At 42.5% G+C, this 22,998-nt stretch overlaps 1 protein-coding gene and 1 long non-coding RNA gene across 2 annotated transcripts; both read right to left on the reverse strand.

Annotated features, from left to right (window-relative positions):
• Positions 1–5,973: 5,973 nt before the first annotated feature.
• ATP5MC2 (ATP synthase membrane subunit c locus 2) lies at positions 5,974–10,581 on the reverse strand. Its single transcript, XM_090273293.1, has 4 exons — positions 10,498–10,581; positions 8,824–8,901; positions 7,854–8,047; positions 5,974–6,238 (listed from the first exon to the last, which is right to left on the reverse strand). Exons 1-4 carry the CDS (start codon positions 10,534–10,536, stop codon positions 6,124–6,126), a joined length of 426 nt encoding a protein of 141 aa, XP_090129419.1. The 5' UTR covers positions 10,537–10,581; the 3' UTR covers positions 5,974–6,123.
• A 133-nt stretch (positions 10,582–10,714) lies between these two features.
• Positions 10,715–12,923, reverse strand: LOC150011856 (uncharacterized). Its single transcript, XR_016510475.1, has 3 exons — positions 12,860–12,923; positions 11,929–12,017; positions 10,715–10,836 (listed from the first exon to the last, which is right to left on the reverse strand). It is a non-coding gene; the product is annotated as an uncharacterized LOC150011856 (long non-coding RNA).
• Between the last annotated feature and the right edge of the window lie 10,075 nt (positions 12,924–22,998).

Genomic DNA, 22,998 nt, shown 5'->3' on the forward strand with positions numbered 1-22,998 from the left:
GGTTGTCCTCTCCTCAGCTCCATAAGGGAAACCCAACAGAGGCCTCACCAGTCTCTGGAATGCCCAACCCTTTCAGGCAGGAGTCCCTCGCCAAAGCAAACAATCCCAGCTCTCCGATTGTGCTCTGGCTGGGGTAGGGGAGAACAAAGATCCCTTTCTTTGCTTCCCCAACTCTATGGCCCCAGCCAAAGGCACTGTTTACACAATCTTCCTGGTGAAAAATTTGTTCCTTTTCTCTCTTTATGTTGCAGCTGGGAAAGATTGACTCCCTCCTTGCCTGTTCCTTTTCTCCAGATCCTTGGTCAGGAAAAGTGCCCAATACCTGAACCTCCCACCCTCAGATGTCAGCACACTCAGGAGTAACTTGAGGCCCTTTTTTGATGTAACAGAGAACTTTTAAAGTTCTAGTGGCAGAAAGCCTGTCTGGCTGGAAAATGGAGACTGGCTGGAGAGATCAGGAGCCTAGCTTGTCTCCATTCCAATTTTGTTTATTCTTCCCTCTCATCCCCAAGAGATGCCTAGGCTTTCCCAGGTCCATTTCTATGAGTGAATCAAATAATCCAAATCCAGGGCAGATTTGGGATGATAAGGTAGGGAGGATGAAATAGTGTTTTCTAGTGGGAAAACTTTTTCTTCAGTCTAGTTTACTAACTCCAGCAGCACACATGTTTCCCTGAAGCTCCAAAAACAAAAGCAAGAAGGAGAAAAGGAAGCCCCAGAGTGTTGGAGTCTAATTTTAGTACTGGCAGAGAAATCTAGTGTTAAGTTACTCCTGGTAAATTGGTAACTAAGAAACAGCAGAGATGGAGACAATTTACAAGATCTAGGTCTCCAACAAGAAGTTTAAAGATCTAATTTTACTTACTTCTATGACATCTCCAGGAGGCACATCTCAAGGAAATGTGCCCATTTCACACAACGGAATGAATTTAAAGTACAATAGTTAACCAAAAATGACTTGAACCCAGGATTCTGGGACTTTCAATCTGGTCAACTCCACAGGGTCAAGCTGTTTTCTGAAAATTTTATGGGTCTTCCGCACTGCACAAATTTTTCTTGAGCTAAATCCCCATGGACTATTCTCCTGTTGCTAAGGGAGTTAGGGGCTAGCTGTTTGTTACCCTTTGCAGTTATGTTTTGGAAACTTTAAAGTCCCTGTTCCATCCAGCTGTTGGGAGATGTGGATAGAAAGGCCTTAGAGATACTAGGGAGATGCCAAGTCTGTTTAGGCTGCTGCCATACCTATATATAAACACAACCTCCTACCCCCACTCCCAGAAAGATCTGCAGAATTCATTTCTGTATAAGCAGCTACACAGTTCCTGGAAGGCTCTAATCCACAATGGTTAAAAATATCTACCTTGGGGACAAGAATGTGCCAACTAAGCTTAGCCGGCCCAGAAGCCCAGGAAATGAGCAGTAGGCTAAAATGATACCAGGGGTAGACAAAATGCTACCTATTTACAAGATAACAACAGGGATGGTAATTATAAGAAAAACAGGGCTCACCTTCACTGAGAAATCTAAACTGTCCAGATTTGTCTTTCCCTCTCCTCCAATGATATTGTGGCCCCTATACCTTGCAATATGGTATAATGCAAGGAGCTTTGATAATGCATTTCTGTTCTGTTTTATCACTTCCTATCTCGATAACCTCGAGGACTAAGTCATGATTCTTGAACCTGAGTCTTAGTTTTGTCATCTGATTAAACAAGAAAAAAAAATCTACTTCACTTAAATGAAAGAGCTGTAGTAAAAGAACATGACATACTATTTTTGCTTAAAGATCCATGTTGAGCCATTCTGAGGTAGATTAGATTCAATTAAGTTAGAAGGCAGAGGGTCAAAGAACTCAATTTTTAGTTTCCAATCTGCAAAACTCCTTTTGCAGATTGGAAGACTGAATTTATATTAGTTTTCTATTGCTACATAACAAATTACTACAAACTTAGTGGTTTAAAACAATATCCATTAAAACACTGAATGTCAAATGTAATTGAAAAAGAAAAAGAAAAATAATAAAACATATCCATCTAGGCAAGTCTGCCTAGGTTCTCTGCTTCCAGTCTCACAAAGCCAAAGTCAAGGCATTGACTGGGCTGGGCCTTCATCTTGAGGTTCTGAAGAATAATCCAATTCCAAGCTCATTTAGGCTGTTGGCAGAATTCAGTTCCTTAAAGTTATAGGAACTTTAAAGTTATAGTTAAAGCCATTTCCTTGCTGGCTGTTGGTTAGGGAGTCAATTTTAGCTCTTAGAAGCCACTTTCTGGTCCTTGCATGTAGTCTCCTCCATCCTTAAAGCCATTAAGTCCTTCCTTCACATCTGATTTCTCGTGCCACCTGAGAAGCTCTTTGCTCTTTGCTCAACCTTCCTAATTCTGTGATCCTTTAATACAGTTCCTCATGTTGTGCTGACCCCCAACCATAAATTTGTTTTCGTTGCTACTTCATAACTGTAATTTTGCTACTGTTATGAATCGTAATGTAAATATCTGATACGCAGGATGTATTTTCATTATGAATTGAAAATAATTAAAGCATAGCGATTAATCACAAAAACAATATGTAATTACATATGTGTTTTCCGATGGTTTTAGGTGAACCCTGTGAAAGGGTCATTCCACCACCAAAGGGGTCACGACCCACAGGTTGAGAACTGCTGTTTTAAGGGCTCATATGACTAGAACAAGCACAGAGATTATCTTCCTCTTAGTCAACTGTGTCACATAAGCATATCCTATCAAATTCACAGGTTCTGGGGACTAGAGCAGGACATTTTAGGAGGTCATTTTAAAAATTCTGCCTACCATAGCACTTATTCAAAAGATGAGAGGAAATTCTTTTGGTGTGGGGGTAAGGAGGAAGTGGGAATAAACCATCTCTAACTAACCATTTACACTACTGGGAGAAGCCAAACACCTGAGATGAGAGGCCTGATCTCATCCCTGGTATTCTATCCATCATGTCCTCTGCCATTTCTAAAGTGGCTACTTTGATTACAATATACTAGCACTCACAGTGCCTTGATGTAAATGCTCAAAAATAAAGACATTTTAAGGAATATCTGGAAACTAAAAAAATCTTCCCATGTTTTAGTTTTTCATCAAAGGTCAGAACACCAAGTGTCCCCAAGTGTATCCTAAGAATACATGTCGGAAAATGCATATTTTTAGATATGACTCAACAGTTTCATTGCTCAAAACTTGAAGGACTAGGAACTAGGACAATATTTTCTGCTCACCGGGTGATGTTACTCCTTTCTTTTTCTGTTTTGGAATGCAACTCGAATATTCCTTCATCTCATTTCTCTGAGTTAAGAAGGCAGAGCAACCTCTAAGTTCCTGGACACCAACTTAAAACTAAATCAACAGTATTGCTTCCTGAGCAGCTTTCATATCTTGATGACCTGAGAAGGCTTCGAAATAATAAATACATCCTGAAAGTGAGGCTGGAACAGGGCTCCTCATTACTGCTGTTCAGCATTTAGATGATTTCCAAAGGACACCATTTTCTTCTGATTAGGATGGCACAAACCTATGCTCCTCTCCTGGTACTGAAGAAACACAACTATTGAAGAAACTAAGGAGTAAGAGGGAAATAAGCCTTGCTGTCTTCAGAACCACAGCATTCTCTCTTCAAATACTTTACGGTCGAACTTTATAAATTTTGAATGGTCAATTCCTTTTTATGATAACCATCCTAGGTATAAGCTGTCTGGGAAATGTCCATAATATGCTCTGAACTCCATGGAAAATAAGAAAGCAAATGATAACCAATACATATTAAACTTTAATGACATCACCCTTTCCAAATACTGAAGGTACCTCTCTTGCACGCAAGTAATCCCTGGAACAAGAATTATTATCCCTATTCAGTACATAGGGAGAAAATGAGGTCCTAGAAAGTTATTCGTTAGTGATCTGTCCAATATCACAGTGAGTGTTGTATAAGAGATTAGAACTCACATCTCCTGATTTCAAATTGTGTGCTAACTACAAGGACAGGTAGAAAGCTGTCATTCCATGTTTTCAAAATTGGAAACATCTTCAGCAAATTTGCTCTTGGATTCTGCTAAAATCATAGCACTGCTCTACCCCAAGTTGTTGGCAATTTGGGTTGCCATCTCTTGGGGCCTGAAAGAGGATCTGGGTTTCCCTGACTCCTCTTGAAGAAATTTGCTTCCAAGCTTCCTGTAGCACCATCTCATCATTCAGCTCAGAGAACAAAAACACGTCAGCCACCAAGCTGTGCTCTGTCCAAGCCCGCAAGTTGTTAAGGGATTTGTTAGCTAGATTCAATCCCAAAGAAAGGGCCAAGGAAAGAAAACATAGATGACTGATTTGATGACTCAGGAAGGGGATGGACAATGAAGACTACCAGAAGTTCAAACTCAGGTGACCAAAACAAAGGGAGAGCTACTCCTCATCTCCAAATATCTTGATACCTTCCACGTAACCTTGGCTGGAGGAATTGTTCTTATGAGGTTCTTTGAGCCCCACGGCCCATAACAGTTATTTGGGGATAGTATAGCAATCCAAAAGCCAACTGTAGATAGGACTCCTCTCAGCCTCTGATCACAATAGCAAAAGGGCAAGTCGAATCATTTGGGGTGACCAGTTTCCTGAGCATCTATCTATCCTGGGACCAAGTCTCTGCCCTGAGCTTTAATTTTATAATCATTGATTAGACCAGAAGAAAATGCACTGTAGTGGTCTACATTTTCATTTCTGAAAGGACTTCAATATTTAACCAGTTATTTCAAGCAGATATAAGATAAGGTTTATTTAAAGTTTACCTAGCCTTTGGAAAATATAAGTAATTCTTTACCAAACTTGATACTAACCCCACTGTCCAAAGTCCCTATTGAGGCATTTTTAAGTGAAAAGGTTTGTTTGCTTATTTTGCCTTCTCCTCCTTCCTTGGGAAAATAAGTCACCAGCACTGGCCTTGGGGAAGAGTCCCAGTATTACACCATGGGCTACAAGACATGACTCTTGTTCTAGTTGCGTTAGTGAATGTTCCCAAGTCCTTTGTTCCCTCAAAGCCTGTTTCCTCACTTGTGGTTTGTTCAGATAAATAAAAACTGTGACTAAGATATTGCTGAGATGCATCATGCTAGATACCCCTAGAGATAAAAGGTAAATATAACATAGTCCCTGCCTCAAGAAACTGACAATCTAACATGGAAGAGAAGGCATACACAAACCCACAATTTATAATAGACCATATAAGCATTATAAAGGATACATGTTCTACGGTCCTTTATAGGTGTTAATAATGGTCATTGACTGATGGTGGATAGAAACCAGGTGAAAGCTTCATGGAGGAAGAGGTAGTATTTAAGCTAAATTTTTCAGGATAACAGAAAGTTTGATAGAGAAATGTGAGGAGATTCAGGGAAATACAGGAGAAATAGCCAAAGGGCAAGTCCTGAAGATATAAGGACAGGAACGCAGGAAAGATATTTGGAAAACATCAAATAGTCCACTTTTGGTAGTGTACGGGAAAAATAAAACATAAAAGCTGAGAAAGCTGAGGTAAGATTGTTTTTGAATTGGTAAGCAGCAAAACCAGTACTATGCTTAAGGTAGAAATGGTGGGTGGAAGTCAACACTAAAAAGAAGAGACTAGAGGCAGAAGGCCAGTCAAGAGGTTGCTGCAACAGACCTGGTGGGTGGCTGAGCTCCTGAGCCAGGACAGCTGCAGTGGAAACAGAGCCCATTAGTCATAACTTTAAGCCAGCCAGCACTGTAAGTTGCCACTGACCCAATCATCTAAGGTACGTAACAGGCCATGGCAGGTGAAAATTATTAAAAAGGAGACCTAATTTGAATAAAACTTTCCTGCCACAGAATGAAGAACAAGTGAGGCCAGACCCATGTTGAGTTTAGAATTGTCACCACCCTTCAGGCCTTATACTTTCACCAAGGCACTCAGCTAACTGTAGAAAAGAAATATACACAGGAGACTCAAGACGCATATTATCAATACAGTATTTATTTGTCTTTCCTCTGTCAAACCCTGAGCAACCACTTCCCCAGGCTGCCTGGGGGCATCGGAAAAGGAACATACAGGGCAGACGAGACATGGGAGAAAGAACTATGGGAGGTGGTGACGGCTCCTTCACATGGCGAAGAGGATGAGAAAAGCCACCATCAGGCAAAAGAGCCCCATGGCCTCTGACAGGGCAAAGCCCAGAATGGCGTAGGAGAAGAGCTGTTGCTTCAGAGAAGGGTTCCTGGGAGAAGGAGAAGAAAAATGACTGAATTTCTAGTTTACACAAAGAAAAGAACACTAAAGTTGAGCTCAGGGAGAATTCATCCCTTCAAGCTCATCTTAGGTCGTGTGTCTCTTGGAGTGACACCGTCATGCCCAAATTCTTGCTTGAACATATCAGGGGCTCTACAGAGACAGAATGAGGGCAGAGGACAATCCAAAATTGTTTAACATGACCCAGCACAAACATTACCACCTCTGATGAATCACCCACATCACCATCATAACTTAAGACCGCTGGGCCCACACACTTAATTATCCAGGGCCCAGCCAGGATGGAAGAGATATTTGGAGCGGCAGGGTATATCAAAGCACTGTTTTCAAACTTTCAGTACCAGAACCCCCCAAATATAAAACATATAAAAGCCAAACTGCAATGGTAAAAAAAAGTGGGTGATTGTAAAAGCTTGGTTACTGGACTCCCCTTCATTCTGTTATATATTCTCTGGGGCATACCTTCAGAACCCCAGGGCTTTAGGTACACAGAAAAACACTGTTCTAGAGGGCAAGAGAGTCAGAGGGAAACATTACCTTTTCTCATTTCAAAACAGTCAAAAGATTTTGGACTTTAAGAAGCTATAAGGGGTCTATGGGGTTTAGATGATATGAATTAAAATTGGATAAAGAATTCCTAGTTCTGCCCTGACTGGTGTGGCTTTGGTTCCCAGCTTAGGAGAGTACAAGGCAACCAATCGATGCCTCTCTCACATCAATGTTTCTCTCCCTCTCTTTCTCCCCCCTACCCCTCTCTCTAAAAATAAATAAATAAAATCTTAAAAAAAGAAAAAAGAACTCTCAATTCTGAAAGTCATATATAATTTGTATTTCCCTTACTCTGTCACTCTGGAAGCCTTCACGGATAAGGTAAAGCAACACCAGCTTCTAAGAGAACTTTGGAGACAGAGACAGGTAGGCTTCTTGTTTCATATACACTATAAAAAGTAAACTTATTTTCCCGAAAACATTAAGAGAACTTGAGAGTCTCTAGAGAATTAATTTAGTTCTAACAGCGAGTTGCCCAGTAAGCAGTGGGGCTGGCTGCAGAGGCAGTTCTCCAAGGAGTGACAGAGGGGAATTCTCAAGGATGGGGAAAAGCAGAGTGAGCCACTCTACTGATTCTAGGGGGGGCTCTAGACCAGAGGTAGCAAACTTTTTGTTAAGGGCCAGATAATATTTCAGGCTTCATGGGTCACATATGGTCTCTGTTGCCTTTTTTTCATGACCTTTTAAAACATGTAAAACCCATCCTTAGCTCAGCTATACAAAACCAGGTTATGGCCCACCCACCTTAGTTTGCCTACTCCTGCTCTAAACCAAAGCTGTTCAATATTGCAAACTTTTGCTATCCAGTATAGTAGCAACTAGTCACATGTGGTTACTGGGCACTTGAAATATGGCCAGTGTGACCAAGAAACCAAAAACTTAAACTTGGTGTACTTTTAATTAATTAAAATTTAAACTCAAATAGCCACATGGCTGGTGGCTACTGTACAGGACAGTGCAGATCTAGATCCCCAAATATTTCTGTCCAGACCTTTGAAAAGCATATCAGAGAGCCAATGGAGAGCCCAACTTACCTGGCATAACCAATGATGAGGCTCCCAAACACAGTCCCAATACCAGCCCCAGAGCCTGCCACTCCTACTGTGGCAGCCCCAGCCCCAATGAACTTGGCTGCTGTGTCGATGTCCCTTGAAATGGCGCTGGTTTGGAAGCTGCGGCTAGAAATAAGTGAGGTCAGAGGATGTGGGGCTGCCAAGCTGCTGAGGCTCTGTGAAGAAGATGCATACAGGAGGTAAATTTTTTAGGAAACTCCTTTTTGCTTTGGAAACTTTTGTACCATTTAAATGCTTTATGCTGTCAAATACCATGTTTTTTTCCCTCCCAAACAAAAAATTCTTTTTACTTCCTGGAAAGCTTCTTAAAATGCTGCCAAGAACTTTTTAATGCAAGAGGGGGACTTTAAATACTTTTAAGATTCAAGTATATGCCCGGGCTGGTGTGGCCCAGTGCTTTGAGCACCTGCCTGTGAACCGAAAGGTCACTGATTCAATTCCCTGTCAGGGCACATGCCTGGTTTGCGAGCTGGGTCCCTGGCTGGGGGTGTGTGAGAGCAACCAAATGATGTTTTTCTCACACATCAATGTTTCTCTCCCTTTCTTTCTCCCTCCCTTCCCTTCTAAGATAAATAAAATCTTTAAAAAAAAAAAAAGGGTTCAAGTATGCTCTGTAAGACCAAAAGCCTAGCCTATGCCCTGAAGAGATCACCTTCCTGGGACTAAATGCTAACAACTGAAGTGAGTAAATTAGACCAAGAAATTACAGTCATCAGCTGCACACATGGACACATGCTACCAGAGCCAGAGCTGGAACACTAAAGCATTATATGCTATCAATTGTGCTCCATCTCCACCTAAAGCCAGTGGCCTTGATCCTTCACTAATTTTCCTGTGATGACTGCCCCCAGCACTCCCACTACTGGTCCTTCCACGTAACCCTCCCTACCCCTCACCCCAGACCACAGGCCCAATTCCACCTATAAGGTACCTCATCTGTCAGTGTCTCTGTTCGTTTCGCCACCACTGCAGACAGTGACCGGATCAGCAGCTGAGAGGAGCTCCTGACCTAGGAGGCATGACAAAAGGGCAAGAAGGTCAAGGAAGGCTGTGGAGAGGAGTTTCAGAACCATTCTAAATTGTTAACTCAATGCAACTTTCATTCTCACCAACTTAAATTTGAATCTTGAATCATTCTTTTACTTTTAACAAATTCTAGATTCAAGAACCTCATCATTTCTCTTGCTTCCTAGGCTTCTCTTCTGTTTTTAAAATAAGACAGTCTAGCCCTGACTGGTGTGGCTCAATGGATTCAGTGCTGGCCTGCAAACCAGGGGGTTGCTGGTTTGGTTCCCAGTTGGGGCATGTGCCTGGGTTACGGGCCGGGTCCCCAGTTGGGGGTGCATGAGAGGCAACCACACACCGATGTTTCTTCTCTCCCTCCATCACCCTCTAAAACAAATAAATAAAATTAAAAATAAAAAAACAAAACAAGAAAGTAAAATAAGGAAGTCTACTTCTTTTTGGGCTACCTTTGCTGTACCCTTTCAAAGACTTTGAGAATGGGAAAAAATATAAGCCTCAGAAGCATTTGCTTCACTCAGAGAATTTACAGGGCTAGGGGGGTGGATATAGTTGGAAGAGGCTACTGGGGGGATAAGTGGTAATGGAAAAAAAACAGAAAATAACGTAAAAAAAACAAATCCAACTTATTTTACTATAAATAAATAAGTATATAAGAAGATAAGAGATATTTATATTGGTAAATATAATAGGTAGCACATAAGAAGGAAACCAATGACTGGAGCATCTTTCCTTAAACACATCCTTCTGAAGATAAGACACAAAGATCCATGCTCTAAATTTACCCTCTTCTGGTAGCCTTTTCTGACAACTCTAAGCCAGCATCTCCAAGGCAGACAACATGGTGCTTAATAGCCAAAGCTTTTAGTCAGATACATCTATATTCATCTTAGCTTTGTAATCAGCTGTGTGATCTTAGGACAAGTCACTTAACTCTTTCTAAGCCTGTTTTCTTATCTTTCAAATGGGAATACTAGAACTCAGAGCTGATTCAAAGAGCAACTGAGATTATGTATAAAAACTGGTAAACTTAATGCCAGGCATAGTAAGTGCTCAATAAATGATATCCACCAACAGCATCACTCTTTTTCACTATGGAAAAACTGCTTCCACCATTTAATAATTTTTAGTTTCTTCCATGCTATTACTACTGAGTCAAAGGTTTTTCCAATGTGTATTTATGTGTATTTTAGCTTCCCACCCAAATTTAAGCTCACAGAGGAGACTCTTTTAACTACAGCTCTCCAAAACACAGGACAAGATCCTATACACAGTGCATACTCAATCCAAGTTAGGCAATCTATTTCATGTTTACCATTTCTGGCTCGGTTCCAGTATACAGAAAGTTTTAGGGTAGAAATAACTTGATCTTAGCAGAGTCTCATTTATACTCTTCTTCTTAGATTGTTGATGGGAAGAATTAACTGGCCTCCAAGGGATATGGGGCAGGTAAGCATTCACTTTCCCCTAGCCAGGCTAGCATAGCAAAGGATCTTCCCCCAGCCCAACAGTGAAGAACAAGGTGTTACAAGAGACAAGATGTGCATCCTTAAAAACTCTACTAGAAAAGGGAGGTACTCACCAAGGTGGGGGTGGACACAAATTTGGCGCAGGTATACATTTTCGGGGGATGAGGGGCTGTGGCAGGAGAGCTGGAATTACAGAAGCAGCATTGTAAACATTGTCCTTGCTCAACCTTATAAATAAAAAAGGGGTCAGAGAGCAGAGTGGTCTCAAGTTTTAGAAAAGATGGAATCATAACTGTAATTCAGTATTTCCTCATAATCAAGTGACTTACCCTGGTCTGAGCCAGTAGCCACTTGGTCCCAGTTTTAAGACCTGTTATTCATTTCCACAGCTTCATGATTGGGGTTGTCAGAGGAATTTCCTCAGTGTCTTTTGCCTAAGTTTTCTTCAGTTTCTATTCAAAAGGAACCCTTTTCAAGACCTTATTGTCTGGTCTGGGCTTTTTATTAAAGACTCTTGGGAGTTATCTGAAGAAGGCCAAGACACTGGAAGGGTCTCCAACAACCTTTTTACTTAATTACCTTTAAGTACTTGATTCCCAATTTCCTACATCAATTAAGTGATGAAGATCAATGAGGAACACTGGCACTATTCTAATTACCAATGACTATTAAAGTACCCTTTTTCTCCACCACACTAAGGTGTATTCAATTTTGTATCCCTGAGACCTAAAACAATGCTGACACTCTGAGGAGGCTAAGTTGGTAGAACTGAACTTATCTGAGAAAGTAGGTGAGTTAAACACCTACAGGCAGGTTTTCTCCATGTGAAGTGAGAGGCTCACCTGAACTAGAGTTATCTATAGTTAAGGATAGTGTATGTAGTAAAAATGCATACTCTTGGGTCCCACCTTAGACCTGCCTGGTCAAGATCTCCGGAGTTAAGGCCCAAGTATCCTATTATTTCAAATAACCTTCCCAAATGATTCTTAGCCACACTTAAGGCACCATCTAATTATGGTAATGGTAAAGCCAGGACTTGAACTCTTCCCACTCGTTAAGTGAATGCTTTCTAAAATGCGAAAGGTTAAAATACTCACTGATTACTTAGTACTTAGGCCTGTTAAGTGACACTTCCTTAAATGAGTAGGACTCATCTTTCCTTAAGTTACACTTCTGAATCCAGAATCTTAAGTTACTTTTAGATTAGTGGATATCTTCAAATCTTATCCCATGGAGAACTCTGATTTCTGCCTATATGTAACCCTAACCCAAGTTTGTGCAGAACTACTCAGGTTTTCTTGGGTCAAAATCCAAAATTTCTTTAAAGCTTTAAAAAAGGGAGGACTGTTCCCCCTCCCCGCCCGCACCCTCACCCCCAGGGAATCAAATCTCAGTATCATCATCTGTAAAATGTAGTTCTTAGGGGGATTAATGAAATAACTTATGTAAAGAGCTTAATGTGGCACTGGCAGGTAATAAGACCACAAAAGGTGGGAATTAACAGAGCCTGCAAGAAGTGCAGATTGCTCCATTGGTCTCCTAACCTTGACAAGTCTGCAATTGTTAGCCTACAACACCTCAGGCAATGGCACCATCCAGAATCAGATCCAATTCACCACAGGTTTCTTCCTCCCTGTAGATCAGTCCCTGAGTTAACAGAGTTGCTGACTTAACCACTGCCTTCCTTAAACGTTCTTTTTCCTCTTGAGGGCAAAGTCTGGGGACTCTCAGTAAACCCTTGATGAAAGCTGGCAGGTGTAGATTATCCTATACAGGTCCCACCCTACCGTTTTGTGCCTGCTGCCTGTAACAGAAAACCTGTTAGTCCACCACTTGCATTTTTTCCCAACTACACGAGAGTGAAAGGAAGAGAGCGGTACCAGGAGACAACCAAAGATTCCAAAGAAACCCTCCTCTTTTCTGCCATACCTCTCCCAGAGCACAGCCTTAATGGAGTGTTTGGTTGTTTTGCTCGCTTCTACCACGTTCAGGATTTTTTTTAAATTGAGGGGTGCTGACTAAAGGGGTTGGTGGATTTGGATAATCCACTACCTCCATTGCTCGGCACCTGAGGTCCTTAAGTCTGGAGGTTTCAGGGTAAGGAAGGCACGGAATCAGGATAAGCGGGGTAAGCAGATAAGGGGAGAGTCTCGGGGTTGTGAAAACTCTGAACGGGTAAGAAAAGAGCATTTGTAAGGGTTGAGTGGGAACAGGTGAAATGAACACTGTGGGACTTGACATTCGCCAGCTTCAAGGCACCCTCCCCCAGAGTTATCAAAGATGGCGCCAGGCCCGCGCGGCTGGAGGTCACCGGCACGCGGAAGGGGCAGACCTTAAGGCGCGGGGATAACGGGAGCAAGGAAAGGCATGAGGACTCGGGTGGGAACATGCAAGGTAAGGACCTCAAAGCATCCCCGCGAAAGTTATCCCGCGCGCGTGCGCGGCGCAAAGCAGACACGAGGACCCAAGCCTTACCTGCTCCCAGTGCAGAGAAGACAGGAAGGGGCGGGGGGACGGGAATAGCCGAAGGAAAGCTTGGCGCATGCGCGGGCCGTACCAACGAGTCGCCCCACAATGATGAGGTGGCCCTGGTCCACCACCTATGTGGCAGCATCCGGCCAGTCGCTCCACCTCGCGTTGAAGAGGAGAAACTGCAGGTGGAGCCGACCGTGTGCAGAAGGGAGGACAACTCCACAGTGTAAGCCGATCCGTAAATGGCCTGCGATTTAGTCCGCACAGCGTTTGGGGTTTTAGCGTAGCGTCCCGTTCCCGAGCATGCGCAGTCACTTTGAAACAAAATCTACGCAGCAATTCAGCGTTAAGTAGCATACAATTGGGATTGGGGTTCAGTGCTCAAAATGTAGCAGGAGAAAAATGAAGATATGAAATTCCTGCCTTCTGTTGCTCCTGGAACCCTGGCTTTATGGCAATGGGGGAATAGTCATCGAAATGCTTCAGTTCCCTCTGGTGGCTTTGCCTTTATTCCCTTCTCTCTCTTAATTCCAGTTATCAGCCATGAAGAAACCAGCATCAGCGAACCAGAAGATAGGGGCTAAAGATGACTATGACTCAAGCACGCTGACGCTAAGTCCTTAGACAGGCAAGGAATGACGGGTCCCAGTGACCTGCAGGGAGGTTGCAAGGTCACCCCGGGTATGCCCATGCCTCTGCCTAGGTTTCATCTACTCTAGATGAAATAAGCAGGCCCTCAATGAGTTGCTCCCATGAAAACCTCTCAACTTCTCCCTCGTCCGGTCCTTCCCCCATGTAAGGAAGTGGGGGCTTCCAGGCTCTCACTGCTTCTTCTAGGCCTGTCTCCCAGATTTGGGTCTGAGCAGCCCTTTTGGAGGAGGGTGGCAAGGCCTACCTCGTTCTCCTGTCCAAACCCCAGCCGTCCAAGCATTGTGCATGAACACAACACGAGCAAGACGGGACACGCTCACCAAACCCCCATAAAAAAATAAAAAATAAAAAGAAAGCCGCGGCTGTAAATAAAGCCAAATCCGCCGGCCTCTGAGGGGCTGTTTGTCCTCCCCTCCTTGGCCCCGTCCTTCCCGCCTCCACCTCCCGGTTCCCGGGCCCCGCGGCGCCCCGGCCCCGAGCTCCTCCATTTAATCGGATTTGGGAGAAGGGGAGGATAAATCACGGCAGCAGCTTTACGGTCCCGGAGGAGAGGCGAACCGCAGCCAGGCACACCCCGGCCGGCGATAAAAACCGCCGCTGAAAGCCCACGGAGCAATTTCCCGGGACCCCGAGCGACGCCATTACAGGAATGTAATTTTGCCCGGATGAGGCCCGGAGTTTAATTATCCTCGCGGAGGAATTTCAATGCGGCCAATCCATCTTGCAGGCGGGCGGCAGAGGGATTTATATGGGCCCGTTATTTCACACCGATCCTCCATCTGCATTTTTATGGTCCTCAGCTCCTGAAAGGGAGAGGAAGGAGCGGGGAGAAATCGGAGAAGCGGGCAAAGAGAAGGGTGGGGGACATCCCACCCTTCCTAAATTAACGATTTCATCTCAATGAGGATTCTCACTGGTTCCCCTGTAAGTCCCAAATCTCCCTCCAGGGCCAGTGGTTGTCTTGGGGGAAGAGGGTTGGTGAGGAAGGAAGCTGGGAGGCTTGCGAATCAATCAACAGGTATTTATTTACCAAGTACCAAGCAGTGCCAGGCACTCTGTCAGATGCTGTGAGGAGCAAGGGACGACAGGCTAGCAAGGATGTCCCCTGAAGTCCCTGGACACCCCCACTCCCACCCATACTGAATTTCTTACAGCGCTCAGCTTCCCGCGTCCTCCGAGGCAAAAAGTCCACAGTTCTTAGCGCCGCTACCACCAAATGGTTTTTGCAGCTGTTGCGACAATATAGACCCCTCTCAGATATCGCTAACAATCCCAGAGGAGGTTTGGAGCGGGGGCTTGTGAGGAAGCTAAACTTAGCTCCTCTCAAAAGTTGTTACAGCTTGCCATATTTAATTCTTCCATACTGCCGTTTCCTGGGCTCTGGATTCAGGCAAACCTGATTTTCCAAATCACGGTGTGACCTTGGGCAAGCTATTTAACCCCTCTAAATCGATTGCCTCCTATGTAAATTGGGAATAATAATGCTTACTCCACAGCGAACATTGGGGATAATAAACGTGAAGCTTTTTAGCAAGGTGCTTGGAACTCAGTAAGTTTGATAAATGCTAGTAATAGTAATAACAACATTACTGTTATTTATTATTATTGTAGTTAGTATTGTAATTCAGTTCTGCACTGCTCTTCAGAGAAGTTATTAAAGGTCCTTTCAGTGATAGTTGAAAATACTCAACTATTGCTTATTGAACTTTTTCACCTACATAAATCATCCAAAACAAGTTATTTGATGTGGTTGGTGGTTGGAGATCTGTGGGGAGGCCTGAGAATCCTAGGGATGATTGCTACTATATCTGAAGCTAGAAATTAAATCAATAGGGGGAACAGTGAGAGAAAGGTGAATCTGAAGACAACAAAAGATGATCCAAGAGAATATTAGCAAAGAGCCTAGGGATCATCTTTACCAAAGATTTGGGAAAGGGGCCTTCCTTTACTTCACTGAGGAAAAAAATGGTCCAGGAAGCAAAGGGTGTGGAGCCAGAACTATCCTTTCCAATCAACCCCTTTCTTTTCCTACCAGACCATGTTACAAGGTTGGCCTGATTGGCCAGCTTTTCTAATGACTCTTAGTGGCAGATTCTGACTGGTTAGCAGCCCCCTGCACAGTAGTGACGAAGTACTGAGCTTGATCTTTTCTTTCTTAGGATTGGCTGACATTCCAAAGGGGGGCCAGAGACTCATGTTAATTAACTGGCTAGGCTAGGAGGGAGGTCCTGCACCCTCATACAGAAATTCCGTGTTCTTTTCCACAAAGGTCAGCAAGAAAGAGTCTTGATTGGCTTATACATGTTTGCTTTAAGTGAAGAAGAATCAAGAGAATCATGGAGGCATACTACAGCTCAATTTGAAACCCCAAAGAGTGGGAGGGATTCACAGAGAGAAACATAAGAGGGATAAAAAAGAGAGAGACTAGGGCACAGGGAAATGCAAAGAAAAAAATTGCCAGAGAGAGGAGGAGGGGTTTGAATAATTGTTTTTCATTCCTGATGGTTTAAGATGACCCTGCTTTACAATGCATTTTGCTAGAGGCACATACATATTGCCAGCACATGACACTGAAAGAATAGCTGTCTTGGAGGCAGGAGACTGGGAGTCTAGTCTCAGCTTTGCAACTAATTAGCTGGGTAACAGCAAGTTTCTTCATCTGTCAAAGCTCCTGTTTTCTCATTTTGGAAAACCAGAGAAGTAGGTAATATCTAAGATTCTATCCAGAGTTAACCTTCTAGGATTCTCTTTCTGTTAAACAAGAAAATTTGTGCAAGTTGAAGTAGTACCCCAGGGCAGCAGGTCTATGAGCTATCAGTAAACCACTCTACTCTGGGAGAAAACAAAAACAAAAACAAAACAAAAAAAACCCACAGCAAATGGAAGTAGGGAAAGGGTTATTAGTATCCAGGCTTCTGAGGGAAGAATCAGTGGGAAGTTGGCAGAAGGATGACAAAACATATTTTTGTTGGGGAAGAACCTAAGTTCTTCTAAATTTGTACACATATGGTAAATTTGTACAGGCCCTACATATTTATTTAGAAGCCATGATTAAGTACATATGTGAATAGATTTGGTCCCTGCCCTTTGGTGGCTCCCAAGCCAAGGAACACACACAGAGACAAAACAGGAAATAAAAATCATTGTGATATATTATGAAGAGCTAAGGACAGCAAACTAGAGATGTGAATCTAGATTTTGGAAACCTACTAATTAATTATGTGACTTTTGAGAAAATCACTCCCTCTCTATAGACTAGTTTTTTCACCTGCAATATATAGGAAAACACTAGATGATTGTTGAGTTCTCTTTCAGTTTTAAACATAAATAGCATAGATTTGTCCTTCCTAGTTTGTCCTTGTCTCCTGTGACTTCAAGTAATCAAGCAATATTTATTGAGCATCTACTACTATGTGCAAGGTACATATTGTGAGTGGGAATAAAGGGGAAGACATAACTCCTTCATAAATTTATAATCAGTAAGAAGAAAAACATGTATATTTAATTATATGGCATGATAATATATTGTATGGATAATAGGAGTTGAGGCAGTATGACTTCCAGTTATACAATGATCAAAGGCACCATAATTAAAGTAGGCTTGTTTTTCTTCTTTTAAGAAAGTATGAAATATTCAAATCATATAAAAGTCGCAGGTAATGTGTATCATTTATTCAACATATATTTATTGAGATCCTATGTGCCAGGCACTGTCCTAGGTGCTGGAAACACAGCTGTGAACAAAACAGGACAGAAATCCTTGCCTTCCCAGGGCTGACATTTTATATAAATCATGAAGCATAATAATAAAATGGACACCCATTAAACTACTTCTAATTCAAGAAAAGAAAAAAATTACCACTACCACTGAGGGGCCACATTCTTTTCTCCTATATTAGCCCCAGAATTTTATGTTTACCATTTCAAGGTCTTCCTTGATATTTTTGCCATATATTATTTGGGGCTCTACCCTTTAAAAAATCATTCAAAGAGTGGTATAATTGCTTGCTCTTGTTATTTAACATTATGTTTCTAAGATTCATCCATGTTCATATAGGTAGCTGTAGTTTATTCATTTTCATTGATGTATAGTGGTCCACCAATTTGCTGATTAATTCCCCTGTTGATGAGTAGTTAGGTTTGTTTCCAGCTTTTTGCCATTACAAGCAATGCTTCTCAGAACATTTCTGTACATATCTCCTGGTATACATGTAGTTTCTTCAGGATATGTGTGTGTGTGTGTGTGTGTGTGTGTGTGTGTATGCTGGATTGTAGGATATAAATGTCTTTAACTTTTGTAGATAATGTCAAATTGTTTTCCAATATTTCAGCCCATCAAAGTATATAAGAATTTCAGGTGCTACCCTATCCTTACCAAGTTTGGTATTTAGTCAATCTCTGAATATAAAATGGTATTTCACAGTGCTTTGAGTTTATATTTGCCTTATTATTAATGATATTAAGCATCTTTTCATATATTTACTTGCCAATTGTGTTTCCTCTTCTGTGAAAAGTCTACTCGTGTATGTTTTTTGCCTGTTTTTCTATTGGGTTATTTGTCATCTCCCTATTGATTTATAGAAATTTGTTATATATAACAAATTATAAAATATGTTATATATATGGCCTAATTACTGACCCTTTGTTAGTGGCAGCTATTAGTGAGGTTTAAAGGATGGATGATTTCAGTTCCAGCTCAGAGTCCTCATTTAGTTGGATTAACTAATTCTTAATTCATTCATTAAATATTTATTGAATGTCTAGACAGACATCATGCTAGACGCTGAGAATACAATCCCACATTTATTCACCCCTTACCACTCCCAAAATCTAGTTGGGTCCAAGCCACTGACATTTCTTGCTGGACTTCTAGAATAACCTTTAACTGGCCTCCCTGATTCCAATATGGTTTTGCCACAGTCTCCTTTTTACACAGTAAGTAGCTAAAGTGACCTTTAAAAATGTAAATCAAATAATACAACTTATTAAACCCCCCCAATAGTTTTTCAGTGCTAAGAAAAAAAAGTTCAGTGTTCAGTTACACTAGACTCCTACTGATTCTCAGGCACACCAGATTTGTTCCCACTCAGTCCCTTTACTGTTTCCTCTGCCTGAACAGCCTTCCCCCAAACCATGCCAAATATCACCTCCTTAAAGAAGCCTTTCCTGACTACCACCATCCCTTCTTTATCTCCATACTTCCTTTATTTTTCTTTTTTAGCATTTATCATAAATTGGTTTTTATTTTTATTGCCTTTTCCCCTACTAGAAGATAAGCTCCACCAAGGCAGAGACTGTGTTCACCACTGTATCTTCAGCATTTAAAACAATACCTGGCACATACTAGGCTCTCACAGAAATTTCACGAATGACTGAACAGTGAATGGGAAAGTCCTTGCCCTTAAAATGTGTATAGTCTAGCAGGTAATACAGAGAATTAAAAGGCAAATCATTTCAACATGGTGTAATAGTGTTATAAGAGGGGTAAGTATTTGATGCCACCATACAGGAAGAACATGAATCCAGTCCTGAGAAGTGATAGTCAAGGAAGGCTTCCAGGAAAAGGTGATATTTACAAGACAGTCAAAGGACCTGTATAGGGATGGAATAGAAGGATGTTCCATAGAGAAGAAACAGTAAGTACAAAGCCTTTGAAGTGAGGGATTACTTGGTCTCTACCCCAAAAGGCAAGTAATTCAGTGTGGCCAGAATGAACATTTGTGGGTGCAACAGGATGCAGAAAGGTGAGACTGGTTGTTAGTAGCTGCATGGTCAGTAGTTAGAAGTTCATAAGGGAGACAGTACTAGTGTAGGCAGTAATAATCCCAGCTCAGGCTGGGACCACATGGGAGAAAGAGGAAGAGTAAGTTATCTTGGATGCAGATAAATGAGAAACGACAATGGCGTAATTGTGTTTACAATCTGTTTGTTTTGCTGACAGTAGCAGCTGGTTACTGTTTTGGTTCTTGGTTTTCAGGTTAAGATAGGAGAAGAAAGTACGAATAATCTAAAGATGCTGAAGGATATTTAGCATCAGGCTAAGGCATTTGGATTTTATCCAGAAAGCAGCAAGGAATCATTTCAACAGAAGAGAAGCTCAGATTCCCATTTTAGAAAGATCATTCTACCTCTAGTGTGGTGAATGGCTGGGGGTGGGAGGGTCAGGACTGAGGGTACAGAGCTCAATAAAGCTGTTGTCATAATCCTGGTGGGAGACAGTGGTGGCCTGGGCTCTAAGGTGGTAGTGGGAATGGAGAGAAGTAGGCAGAGCTCAAGAGGTTTAGAAAGAAGTGGTAAGGCCTCAGTGATCAATTGTGCAGAACGAAGGAGAAGGGAGAGATGAGGATGGTTCCCAGTGTTCTGGCCTGGGCCACTGAGTGGTGCCATTTCCTGACTCTTCCAAGCCCTCCTTTTCTATCTCCACATCCTATGATCCACCATGATGGGCTGGCTCCACAACATAGGTGCTCTAACCCCTAGTCTGACCTTTCTCTAAACTTGGCCTTGTGCTGGATGAGCTTGTATGAATTTAACAGTTCATTTTACCACTCCATTTTCTCCCTACCAAATGAAACTGAAACCATCATAGATCCTCCTGGTTGTGCCCTTATTTTTCTAACCCTGCTCAAGTCATTAGGCCCTGCCTTGTGTATTAGACTGGGCACTTGCACAAGAACAATGATTTTCCCCAGTATCACTCCACAGAGGCTAAGGCAGGGTTGTGGCTTGTGAGAGCCAATGATGAGTGCTTTATACAGCCTGAAGATTCCTACACATAAAGGACAGAAGAATGGCAGGACAGACAATAAAATGACTACAAGTATGCTCTGTAAGTTAGTTACATCCTCTTCAGTCTGGGAATAGCAGAAGTCTTGGCAGCTCTGAAAGTGCAGGAGAGAGGAACTCAGTACCTCCTTTTGCTGTAAGCTGGAAGTTTCAGGTGAAAGGTGGACTTGGGAAGCTGTGAGAATGAACAGGGGTGAAATGCCTAGTGGGCAAGTGTGGGGATTTCTAGGCAGAAAGGACAGCGGGCAGGAGATAAAGAGTCAGCATGTTAAAGTGAGATGAGTGGTCCCACTCATAATATTTGTGGAGCCTAGGGCAAGATAAAAAATATATAAGCCTATACACCAAATACCTAATATGTAAGAGTTGTAAATCAAAGCTAATAAACTCATAAATAAAACATGTTCTATCCTCTTATCTTGATGAATATATCAGTATCACCTTGGAGATTTATATTTAGAATTCTGGGACTCCTCCAGCCCTCAGGCTGACCTCAGGTTTTCTTTTCCTTCCTGGCTCTGTCCTAGTACCTGAGGGGCCTCACGCAAAAGTGCACGGTTCAGCCACACATCTAAACTCTATCCATATTTAAGGCAAACAGGGCTAGTGGTGTGTCCTTAGGTAGCTCCTCTGTGCTCTCAGGAGATGGGGCCCAAGGAAAATGCCCTGGAAGTGGGCTTGGGGTTGCTTGGCAGGGGATTCTGGCAAAGTGGAGCATGATATGGGAAAAGGAAGATATGAGCTCTGGATAGGCATATCCCGTTGGCCTTAAGTTATCCTCACTCTGGAGGTGGAGAATGCTCTCTAAAACATGCATCCACAGTAGAAGAGGTCCCCGTTGCCAGGTTTAAAGGCATGGACTCTGAAATCACATAGACTGGGTTTGAATCCCTATTATGTTATTGATTAACTCTTCTCTGAACCTGACTAAACTCTCTGAGCCCATTTTCTTACTTGTAGAATGGCGATAATAATATCGACCTCACAGGGTTATTGTGAGAATTAAATGGCCTAATATATGCAGAGCACCTGGTATTTAATAACCACCACTCATTCACATTGTTTTCTTTGCACTCACCACCATGCTTCCCTCACAGTAACCATGGAAGGTGGGGGGAAAATATAAAGTCTTTTTTAGTCAAGGCTGTCTGGCAGGAGTGTGTCTGGAAAAAAGAAATTTAGAAGGGAGATAGTACTAATGTCAGCAGTAATAATTCCAGCTCAGGCTGGGACAATGTGGGAGAAAGAGGAAGAGTAAGTTATCTTGGATGCAGTTAAATGAGAAATGACAATGGCGTAATTGCTTTTACAATCTGTTTGTTTTGCTGACAGTAGCAGCTGGTTACTGTTTTGGTTCTTGGTTTTCAGGTTAAGATAGGGGAAGAAGGTATGAATAACCTAAAATAATAGAAAATACATCATTTCTTTAAAATTATTTATTGATTTTGAGAGAGAGAAAGAGAGAGAGTGAGAGAGAGAGAGGTGTCTACTTGTTGTTCCTCTTATATATGCACTCATTGGTTAATTCTTATATGTGCCCTGACTGGGGATTGAGTCTGCACTCTTGGCATTAGGGATGACACTCTAACCAACTGAACTACCCGGCCAGGGCACAAACATCATTTCTCGATGACCAGGAACATACATGGTCAGAGAAACACATGGTTGCAGACATGGATTCTGTTTTTCAAACACTGAGACTGACTCAAATACAGATACAGTGTGTATATAGATTCTTACCACATGCCGTCAGTTTTGCTACTCCTGCAGCTGGAATACTCTCTTCCTTCTTCTCTGCCATTCCAAATTCTACTCTTTATTTCATGTCTACTCTTTCCATGTAACCCTGGCTGGTTTGGCTCAGTGGATTGAGCGTCGGCCTGCGAGCTAAGTGTCGCTGGTTCGATCTTCCAGTCAGGGCACATCAGAGAAGGAAAACTCTGACTCCAAAAAACCTCCGCTGCCTTGTGGCATACCTCTTCAGGGGAAAGGCTAAGGGAGTAAACCCCGACAGAAAATCCGGAGCCGGAGTCCCTAAGGTGGTTTGACGTTGTAGTCAACACCGGCAACTCCTGTGGCGCACCTGAAGCCAAGCTGTATTGACTCCGTCTTTCCCTTGGACCCTTCAGCTGCGAAGAGAGGGGGGGTCTGCTGCATGGGCAACAGCAGACCCTCCATATCACCCTGCCCAGGCTCTGTAGCTTCAGCTTCACTGGAGAGGACACTCCAGCGTCATCGCAAGATGTCGATTTAACACGGGAGGAGACAGATACCGTGTCACTCCCGAGTCGGACTGCACAGCCATTCTCGGCGGTGCAGATAGACTCTTAAGAAGCTACACCATCGTCTCTCGAGACGGACGGCTGCCGACGACTCTTTCCATGTTAAGCATCCCTGCTCACTACCCTCCCCCACTCCCCTGAGCTCTTCTAGTCTTTATCACTGTGAACTTATCCTCGGTCTTAATGTGTTTACTGTCTTGTATTGTTCTCTTATTCTTTCATGTGTACAAGTCTTTTCTCTATCCAAATAGAATTAAACTTATTGAGAGCTGTGTTTTTGTTTCTCTTCTATTTCTCATAAGGTCTATGTATTTATTCAGTATACATTTATTGAGTTCCCATGTGCCTGAACTGTGTTATGTGCTGGAGATACAAAGGTACATATGTCTATATATCTGTATCTATAACTCCTCTTTACTAGAG

Source organism: Furipterus horrens, unplaced genomic scaffold (genome assembly GCF_987537825.1).
Source record: "Furipterus horrens unplaced genomic scaffold, mFurHor1.1.pri manual_scaffold_4, whole genome shotgun sequence".
NCBI classification, from domain to species: domain Eukaryota; kingdom Metazoa; phylum Chordata; class Mammalia; order Chiroptera; family Furipteridae; genus Furipterus; species Furipterus horrens.

Bases quoted from the DNA above. Each gene is read 5' to 3' on its own strand.
- ATP5MC2 (XM_090273293.1), bottom strand. From the start codon at position 10,536: ATGTATACCTGCGCCAAATTTGTGTCCACCCCCACCTTG. The intron at 8,048-8,823 runs GTACCTTATAGG...TCTTCTTCACAG, and splicing joins CAGAGACACTGACAGATGAG to AGCCTCAGCAGCTTGGCAGC. The intron at 6,239-7,853 runs GTAAGTTGGGCT...TCCTTCTCCCAG, and splicing joins CTCATCATTGGTTATGCCAG to GAACCCTTCTCTGAAGCAAC.